This window comes from Lissotriton helveticus, chromosome 12, assembly GCF_964261635.1.
Source record: "Lissotriton helveticus chromosome 12, aLisHel1.1, whole genome shotgun sequence".
Classification (NCBI taxonomy): Eukaryota; Metazoa; Chordata; class Amphibia; order Caudata; family Salamandridae; genus Lissotriton; species Lissotriton helveticus.
Window position 1 is genome coordinate 873,811,170 of NC_136073.1, and position 10,588 is coordinate 873,821,757.

At 46.2% G+C, this 10,588-nt stretch overlaps 1 protein-coding gene across 2 annotated transcripts in view; it reads left to right on the top strand.

Moving 5' to 3' along the window:
* Window positions 1-2,689, top strand: part of EPS15L1 (epidermal growth factor receptor pathway substrate 15 like 1) — a 284,608-nt gene extending 281,919 nt beyond the window's left edge. For both annotated transcript variants that reach the window (XM_078671329.1, XM_078671330.1), the window contains one exon: window positions 2,457-2,689. In XM_078671329.1, coding sequence (XP_078527455.1) covers window positions 2,457-2,503 — 47 coding nt within the window. In that variant the 3' untranslated portion in view covers window positions 2,504-2,689. The remainder of the gene's footprint in view (window positions 1-2,456) is intronic.
* The last annotated feature ends 7,899 nt before the right edge of the window (window positions 2,690-10,588 follow it).

A 10,588-nucleotide genomic window follows, 5' to 3' on the forward strand; every position in this document is an offset into this window, starting at 1 on the left:
CATCATTCATAATTCCCAACAGGGCCTGATTGGGAAATAAAACAATGGGTAAAAGAAGTGTTTTTGAGAGTATGCAAGTGACTACTTGCCAGTATGTCTGAAACATGCCACATATTTGAATCAGGCTGGCCAGTTTCTTTGGTGCCATCTTTGCCTCGTGTCAGTTCCTTTATTTTAGTGGGCCTCAACCTGGCTCTGAGACAGGGTAAATACCAGCATTCAGTAGACCTGCACGGTTTTCTTCCTCACCTTTGGGCTAAGTATTAGGCTAACCTCTGGAGGTCTGTACTTGTAGATTAGCAGTGTCACTCCAGCACATGTTTTTTATGCAGATTTCTAAAGATCTGGGACCTGTGCATATCAAACTCTTCGGTTAGGCCTCAAAAGGTTTTCATGTGGCCATGGTCCTACATATCTCCTACCCGGGAAATCCTGATGTCATCCCATTGCTCAAAGCCCATGAAGTTATTCAATTTAGTTGGCCAAGTTCCACACCAGAGTGGCGTTCCCAGTTTCAGAAGAGAGCCATACTCCTGCAGTCAGTAACCATGTTAGTGACCTGAGGAGGGGTCGGGGCACAGGGTTGTCGTGGAGGGCTTAATAGCACGGTGCCAGTTTATTACTGTTGTGGTTTTCTCTAAGCAGCCTATGGGCTAATTGCCTGCTATTGCTTGCCTTTCTCTTTGAAAATAAAAGGCTGTGTTGGAACACTAGAGGAGTGCATGTTCTTTTTTTACAGAAATGCTATACAAACCTATTTTTATTTTAAATGAAAATTCCAATGCAATTTTGGCATCTTAGCCTGTTGAATGATGTTGGGCTGCATTTTTATGTGTATATGTATGTTTGAAGGTACTATCTGCATGTTTTTTGGCTAAACATACATATATATATATATATATGTATTTTGTATATGCTCCGGCGTCCCCGCACGTGGGCGGAACTATTCAGTACTTATGACTTTGATGAGTATACCCCTGTAAGAGAACTAGGATTACAGGTAAGTAACTTATCCTTCACTTGCACGGACCTGCTTGGAAAGGCAGCTGCAACTGTCCTGTATTTGTTAACATTGAGGGTTCACTTGTACGGACCGGCTTGTAAAGGCAGCTGCAGGTGGGTCAGTACTTGTTAACAATGATGCTTCACTTACATGGACAGGCTCAAAAAGGGCATCTGCAGGTGACCAGGATGTACTTTGAATTTGTATCTTTGTTGAACAAAATGGCTGTTAATGGAGACCTTGAGATAACGTATCGGCGATGCCTATCTGAATGTAGACTACAGTGGTCTAGATCAAAAAGATGGAGACTATAAAAATATCCCTAAATCAGTGCGATTGGGCTACAAAAATATGAAGCAGGCAGCAAATTCTGTCTTTAGAAATATTGATATGTAGACATTCCATCACCAAGAATAACAACAATTTTGTTATTTTTAGTTTTAATTTAGCAAACATTGATGTTTTGCAAAAGCAACATTGACAGTTCATAGAGCAGAAACGTGAGGTCTGTGATATGAAAGATGAAAGCAAACTTTTCCATAAGGATTCATTGTATGGTGATACTGGCGAAGACATACACTCATCTAAGATAGTTACATTTTCACAGCTAATGTAGATTTATATATACACCTACGCCATTGGGCATTATTCACTCAAATCTTATGAGCTGCAGTGTATGACTTTTCAATGCAGGCGTGAACGCATGGAAAGAGGGTTTGCCCGAAGGCCTGGTGTTAGGACCTAGAAGGTAGAATGACTGGTACTTGGAGGTTGTGTATGGTGATTTGGGAGCGACTCAAAGAATGTGGTTAGTTGATCTTAGATTATGAGCCGGTGTATTGCGTGAAAGGATGTTGAAAAGGTAGTAATGAGCATTGGCATGTATAGACTTGAAAACAAGCCTGCATGTGACCCTGTTTTAGCAGAAAGCCTGTCAACCTGTTGATATGCTGAAGAAGGGAACATGCCTACGTAGATTATACAGAGTTCTGGTGGCAAACGTTATGACTTTGTTGGGCAGTCTAGAAGCTTTTGGGTAGGCCCACTTGTAAACTAATGCAGTAGTCAAAGCTGCATGCTTATACTTGAGTTAGATTAGTAATTCAACCTAATTGGGACATTTTAACATGGTAATTTATTTATGGGTAGGTATTACTACATGATTTGCATTTGTACAGTGTTCATTTTTACTCTGTATTGCTGTATATTTTAGACATTTGGCCCATATTTTTGCTGAATCTGGTCAAAGATAAGTACAAAGAGGAAAGGGGGGGTTAGAGTGCATTAAGGAAACCAGGTTGCTGTTTGTTCTTCATATTCCTAAGTCATTTATTATAAGATAGTGGATGTTCCCTGAAATGCTAGAGTTAACTTTTTTTGTTCTTGACAATGCCTTGTATTTCACTGACGTCCGCTTACAAATGATTAATTCTCGGTTTCCTCTCCTGTACAGGTCAAGAAGGTGAAAAAACGAAGCGGAAACTGCCACCATTTTCCTGAAATTTACTAATGTATCCAAATATGTACATTCTTGTAGGTCTGTTTATCCTTTAAATATCATGAATCAAGCCGGGTGAGAAAGAGAGCAGAGAGATCATTGAATTTTAACCCAGTCCGTGTCTGTTTAATATAATAAGAGAAATGTTATTGTTTTAATATAATAAATGAAAGTTACTTTTTTTGGAACTTTGTGGTGTCTTGATGTTTTGTTGGGTGTTTATCCTTGGAGAAATAATTTGCCTGACAAGGTAGCAGTGGAGCATGTGTTCACACAACCTAGAACTATAGAGAAACCTTCTGCAATGTCCCACTCTTTCCAATTTCCTTAACTTGTGGTAAGTGAATGAATGAATCTGCACTTCTAAAGCACATGGCTACCCAAAGGCATCCCACTGCTAGAAGCGGTGACATCGTAGAACTTCAGAACGGTCTTCAAGGAAACAGAAAAGTTTTCAGAAGTTTTCGAAAAGTCAAATAGTTGTCCTCAAGACGAATATAATTGGGTAGCTGGTTCCACAGTCTGCCAGTTGTTTGGCAGGGATTGAACTACGCAAGGGCCATGTAGGTCTTGCTTACAATCGGCTTTTAACTCTGTTGTCAAAGACCTATTGTGTACAATAACAACACTTAGACGTGACCTTGGTTTAGCCCAAGACTTCTCATTTATTAATTTTCTTGTCAATCGTATTTGCTTGCTTCTTATTTAATGGCTTTCCTTTATTCTTGTGTTTGCTCCTCCCCTGGTTTGGATGACTGGTATTATTCCTTGACTCACATTAGGGAACGACTTTTTTCTTTTTCTTTGAGCACTCCATTGCACTGCCTGGGATTTCTTGCTCTCTGCCAATGTGTTGCTTCTCTCTGCACATCTCTGCCCTTTAGGAAGCTGGCTCTGTATATACTATACCAGAGTAAGGTATAGTGTGCACAGAGTCCATTGGATCCCCAGAGGCTTCACAGACGCTACAGTAGATAATACCTTACTCTCTATTTGTGGTAGTGTGGGTGAGTAGTCAGGCTTATCGGAGCGCTGTGTTAAGAATTTGTTGTACTCACTCAGGCACAAAATTATTACACACACTCAGTGACTTAAATCCAGGCTAATGGTTTCTAAAAATATGACTTTGTTACTTTTATTGAGCTAAAGAAACTTCATTGCAAGTGCGTGCAGTATTTAAACTGGCAAAACTTTCCAATGCAGTCCATCAATACTTAATGCAGGACTTTAGTTCAGCAGTTAAATAGTCTTTAGAAATAGCAATGCTTTGCAGTGCAAAAGAAATACACAGTGCAATGGTCCAAATGAGCAATGTGATCCTAGGGGAGGAAAACAGAAATGCAATTTTACAGGTAGTAATTTACGCACAACCCAAGTCTTCGAGGGCTATGGTCAATACAGGGCAAGGTTCAAGTGAGCAGCAAGACTGCACCACCAGCGACACTTTGGCGGCTGGGCGCAGAGGTCAGGTTCGGAGTTGGGTGCCCAATGTTAACCAAAGGAGCCCGAGCGTACCTAAAGTCGTGCCAAGTACAGGTAAGTAAAGCGGATTTGGAGGGCACCCTCCGGGGGTTAGGGGAAGGACTAGGGGAGGCCACGAGTCAGGTCCAAACACACACCCTCAGTGGCACAGAGGCGGCCAGGTGCATGGTGCCAACACAGCGTCGGGCGCCCAATGCAAATCAATCAAGGACGATGGTCAGAAACAAAGGCTACAGGCTTGAAGCTGGACAAAGTAAATCGGTGTCTGGGCCGGTAAATTTGGATGTTGAGGGTCACCTGGGCACCGTCAGTCAGGCTCCCCAAGGCCTGGGTTTGCGGATGCAGGGGTGTCTTTGGACGTTGGAAAATCCTTACCAGAGCCAGTCGTGGTCAGGTGGGTCCTTTGTGATGAGGCTGCAGGGGTTGTCGTGGAGTCCAGGAGGGGTCCACCCATGATGGATGGATCGAGCTGGGGAACCTCGCTGGGATCGGTGGGCCAGAGGCGTTGTGCGCAGTGGGAGATCCGGAAGCGGTGTTTTGCAGTTTCGCAGGTCACAGAGGCCTTTCTTTGAGTTTCTTCTTTGAACAGGGCTGTTGTTCTCGGGAGTTCTGGACTTTTTATAATGCCTCAGTCCTTCCAGTGGGTTTTGGAGGCTGCTGGGTGAGGGGCGGTTTTCGCAGGATCTCGAGGGCTGCAGATACTGGTATGGCTGGGGCCAAAGTCAGTAGGTGTCTTCAGTCTTCTTCGACTGCACAGCTCTTCTCTGTCCTCTTCCTTTGTAGGTCATCAGTAACTAAGGATTAATGTTCAGGGGTGCCCCTAAATACTCAATTTAGGGGTGTTACATGTGTTAGAAGGTAGTAGCCAATGGGCTACTTACCTTTAGGGTGACTACACCCTTTGCATGTCCTCTCCCTTAGGGGAGGGGGCATACCCCGAATCCTATTGGCTGAAATCCTCAGAAACAATATGGAGGGCTTTCAAAGGAGGGGGTCACTTTCGCTCAGGACACCTTAGCGGTGGTCCTACCTGAGAGGGAGCATGCCTCGCCTGATTACTAATTGTCCTGCAGAAAGTGGGGCTTGGTCAGGGGGGCAGGCATTTCCACTAACTGGAGCGGCCTTAGCTAGCATAACAAAAGATAGGAAGCCTTTGAGGCTCACTGCCTTTAATTCGTTTCCTTCTTGGGGGTAGGTGTGAAGCACCTCCAAAGAGAGCAGGCTCTGTTTCTGACCCACGAGAGCACAAGGCGCCCACCTCAGGGGGACAGAACCATGTCTGGAGGCAATAGACAGGTGTAAACCAGTTAGCCACACACTAGTGGTTTTCAGGGGGCACCCGTGAGGTGCCATCTGAGCACATTTATTGATGATTCCACCACTGGCATCAGTGTGGGCTCATTAATCCGAGATGTTTGGTACCAAACATCTTTGGATTCAGTGAAGCCATGATGGAGCTCTGGAACTCGTATTGACAAGCTCCCAGCCCATGTACTCAGTATGGCTTCACTATGCACTTACAATGTCTAAGAATGGACTTAGACACTACAGGGGCATACCAGCTCATGCAGTTATGCCCTCACAAGAGCTATAGTACACCCTGCCTTGTAAAGCCTGATGTAGAGGTGACTTACCTATGCCTCTTGCAGTGCTGGCTTACAGGGATGTGTGCCAGGTCGGCTCTTCACTTTTAGCTGCACCATAATACGCCGGCTGCAATGGCAGTCTGCATGTGCTTGGTGAAGAGTCTCTTATGGTGGCATAATACATGCTGCAGCCCTTAAAGACCTCTCTGGTCACAATACCCTTGGTATAACTGGTACATTTTACAAGTGGCTTATATGTGGGCTAGAGGTGTGCCAATTTTGGAAACAATGGTACAGTTTTAGGAAAGAACACAGGTGCTGCGAACCGGGAATCCAGTGTATATTCAGTCAAAGTGCATCAGAATCAGACACAAAGTGGGGGGTAACCATGCAAAAAGGGGCACCTTCCCACATGCCCTACTTGCTGTCTGTTGCTCCCAATTCCTCCCAGCTCCTCCGTAAAGGTATGACAACAGGTATGTTTTTGCCTGGTTTAGCTACAGGGCATACTGTTATGGGTTGGTTTTCTTTGATCTTTTTCATTTCACATGTTGCCTGAAAGCCCAGATCTTGCCGCTTAAAGGCAGAATGTATGGCTGGCTGCTGTACTCATTCCGCCTGCATTTGAGCTCAAAGGTGCACTTACTCATTTGTTGATGCAGAGCACCAAAAGGCTAGAGCATTTGTTGCAGTTTCAAGTCGATCTTGACAACGTTTTTCCTTTCAATCCTGACATTTCCGTGTTCATGACATCCTACAAATGCAAAGGGCTTTCTAAATTATGTTCAGAATGTCCTATGTGAAAAATATTTGAAAATAAAACTGTCATTTATGAAGATAAAAAATATTTATTTCAGTGTTTAGTTTTGAGATACCATAAGATTGTATTTGCTTTTCCCACTGTATTTTGAAAACTATGTGTTACAAACAAGCATTGGCAAAACCAATAGTTTGGCACTCCTCATTTAAAAGCATGACCAATCGGCTTTTCAAATGCATGTTTTAAGAAGTGAGATGTTGCATGCACACCCGGCCAGATATCCTCTATATCACTTGCGTTCCTCTGTATCAGTCCGATTTCCCATGCTGAGGATTGTAACTTACTATTTGCGTTGCTTACAACTGCAGCTCTACTTTTATCTTTGGCTCTAGAGATGTGTGGCTCCGCTGTAAATTAAGGTCTACTAGCCAACTGGGTACTCAATTGTGAATCAAATAGGAACTCCGAGAGCGCTTGGGCCACATTTTCTGGTGGTGCAGATCATGCAAGGTGTTAATAGAACAGCCTTAAGGATTGTGGATACCAAATCTTACTCTCAGCTGTATTTCACTTCATGGAAACCCCATGCACCTGCATCCAGACACATTTTCAAAGTCTCTCTGTGTTGCGCCCTACATTTAAAAGTTGTCATTAACTTTAGTTTTTAAGGAGTTGAAAAGTTATTCTACTTTTCAGAAATTATGAATTCATTATCACTGTAAAACTGGAATATTTTTGTCATAATCTGGTTCTGTTGATATCCTCCGTACTAACATTTCAAACAGCCCACTACTACTGCGGGATTTGGTTAATTTTACTTGATAATTCATGTGATATTAGCCCTCGAAGAGGTGATCTACTGTGAGACAAATATTGATATCATATCCAGGGTATATCATGCTATACCTTGTGTTGTGATGGTGCCAGATATGTGTAGCATGGCTTCCGTGTAAGCCTGTATCTGCTATGACATCCCAAATGGACCCATAAACTAGGGGGCATCAGGATAAGTTGGAAAATTAGTTGCATAGTAAGAGGATTAGACCAAGATGGAGCGGCATTGTGACGTCCGTCTGACTTCTCAGGGCAAGTGTGGCAGGATGGGAATCAGTCCTCCTTTGACTTTTATGACTCTAATTCTTCTTGGTACAAAAGGGGGTGGTGATGGACGGAGCATCTGAACCGATCAAACACTCACACCCAGTCAACAGATCTGGGTTTAATCCAACATGGCCATATGCAAATCAGTGTGACCCTGTGCCTCATGGGAACAGTCCAGCCCGAACCGCCAAGCCATGCCTTCCCTGGACCGGAAACAAGCTTCCGAGGACCGGTTTCTGGCATTTCAGCCATCTTCAGCCAGGCTAGCTTGAATCCAGTGGCAAAGTGAGCAAGGGACTCACGTCAGAGTATACCCTGCCAACTTATGGCGAACAAAGTGGTACAAAAGGGGGTGGTGATGGATGGAGCATCTGAACCAATCAAACACTCACACCCAGTCAACAGATGTTTGTTTTTAATTCTTCTTGGACTTCCCTGAAGAGTTTGAATGCGAAGAGGTTCTGTCATAAGAACAGCCTCGAGAGCAGGAGCAGGTCCGCATTCTTAACTTTGACCGGAAGCGGGGCTTATGCGCCTTCCACCAGTGTTCAACAATGTAGAGTCTGGCTTTGCGGTCCCAGATTGACTTGGGATTTACCCAGACACAGTCCTCGCAAGCCTTCGAGTTGTGCAATAACCCTAAACACTAGGCATACCTCGGTGGGGATCGTGCTTGTGACCGTCCCTATAAAGTTTGTACCTTGTGTCTTTAAGTGATGGTATGTTCCCTTGCACGCAGAAGAATTCAACAACAAGCCTCAAAGGCAAGGGAAAATGGGGGAGAGCACCAAGACTCCGAGGAGTGCGACACCTGCCGGCAGCTGAAGCCAAAGTCCCTGCGGGAACGTCGGATGAAGTTACTGTCTGCCCGGATGTCCCGTTCAGAGTTCAAGCTTCGCCGGTCTCCATCTCGAGCTGGGGCTTCCATTCTGGACAGGTCACGAAGTTGTTCCCGTGTACGTCGCTCGCCTGATGCGGGAAAGCACAGGAAGAAGTCACGGTCATCGATCTCCCATAAACGTGACGCCGGGGCCCGCTGTTCCGAGGCTTCAACCGACACTGCCCCCAGGAGTCGACCCCCACCTACCCACCATTTCCTGGTGTTGGGGCGGCTAGATCCCAGATGGAAGCCTATTCTCCGGCTTTACAGGCCATCTTTGGGTCACCTCCTCTCCCTGGGGTGCCTTCGGGCCCCACAGAGGGGGTAAAGGGTCAGATCGGGAATCCGCCGGCGGGTTCGCCCTTGGCGCCGATCGAGTACCCTGACTCCGGTTCCGGAATCGCTGCAATGTCGGGACAAGGCTCGGAGGGGCATCCCAGTCAGACGTCAGGCCCTCCTGTGGAGTCACCGCACAGCCCTTTGGGGCTCCCTGCGCTGGCGCCGGATGCGGCTGCAGCGCGGAGCTCGACTCCGAGTCTACGCCGTTCCTCACCGCAGTTTTCCATCTCGGTGGAGGTCAAGTCGACACCGGCCCGACGCCGGGCGGACGAGTTCTCTTCCGTGATCGTCGATGTGATGCCACCTCGACGTCAGTGCCATCCCCTGCTGTTCCTCTGTTGGTGGAGGAGGGTGAGACCCCTGTGGGTTCACCACCCACAGGTTTGTTTCGATGCTCTTTGGAGCAGGTGCCCATGAGACACTGGCAAGCTATTGGTCGTCCTCGAGCTGCGCAGGCTCTGCCTTTTGGTGGACGGGTTAGCCTACAACCGTCCCCTACAGATGGCTTATCGTCGCCACCTAGAATGGCCACGGAGGCTAGTGCAGCATTTGTGAGAGCGGTTTGCAAAGTTGCGGATATCTTACAGATGCAGCCTCCCTCAGTCTCTCTTCCTTCTGATCCCTTGTTGGATCTACTCCACCAGGGCGGCGTGGCGGTGGAGCTCTTGCTTCCTTTTGACAGGTCATTATATTACACTCTTTTTGGGACTTGGGCAAGACCCTCATCAGGAGACCCTGTGGGTCATGCTATTGCACATTTTCATCGCCTAGCACTAGATGTCCCTGTCTGTTTGTCCCTCCATCCTAGGGCTCATGTGCTGGTAGTCCAGGCAGTGTCTGCCTCGCTACCTTCCTCCCCCCTCCGTTACTTTCTCCTTCTAGGGAGTCTAGTTGGTTGGAGTTGTTAGGCTGCCATGTCCACCTGCTCGGCCCTTCGGTCCTTGAATATGTTGTGCGTGTTTGCACAGGCTACTTTTGCCCTTTGGGGCTTAGTCAAGCGTCTCTTTCCATCTCTTCCACAAGGCCCTCGGGCTGACCTGGATTGTCTGCTTCATGATTGCCAGGAAATGACACAGTTTTCCATTCTGTTGGCCATGTACACCACTGACTCTGTGGATCGAGCTATGGCCAGGTCAGTTGCTCTGCGCCGCCCTGCCTGGCTGCACAATGGCAGTTTTCCTGCGAATGTTCAGGAGCATCTTTGGGATTTGCCCTTTGATGGGGTCTCTCTTTTTCATGCTGACTCAGCGGTCCAACGTCTCATGTCTGGGTTTGCATAAATCCTGTGGTTTTTAGTCCTTGTTGCTGACTTTTACTTTGGTTGCAGTATTGTCACTTTTTTTCTGGTATCCGTCTATAGGTTCAAGAGGGAAACATACTTTACAACGCAACTTTTACCACGCAGTGCCTTTACGACGCAACTTTTACAACGCAAACCATTACAACGCATTGCGCTGGGGGGCGCTCTAGGGGAGGGAATAGGTTTAATTTACTATCCAACACCTTCCCTACTATCCACGGGGACTGGAGTTGGAATAGTAAATTAAACTATTCACTATCCAGCGCCCCAAAGCACTATGCGTTGTAAAGGCATGCCTTGTAAAAACAGCGTTGTAAAGGCATGCGTGGTAAAAGCATGCGTTGTAATGTCATACATCCGTTCAAGATGTTACTTCCCAGACGGACTGTATGGCTATTCAGCTGTTTTTGCCCTAATTGGTACGGCTAACCAGCTGTTTCTGCATTTCTTTTTGAGTACTCTGTCTACCAGATAGTCTCGAGGGGTCCCTGGCTTTTTATGGGGATAAGACATACCCTGTGTGAGGGTATTCGTTGGCTATTGTATAGCGCTCTTCCTTGCACAGGAGTCTTCTTACACTAGTGTTCTTCTGTCCCTCTGGGGGATTTTCCTATAGTTCATACCGTAGGCTTCGCCCTT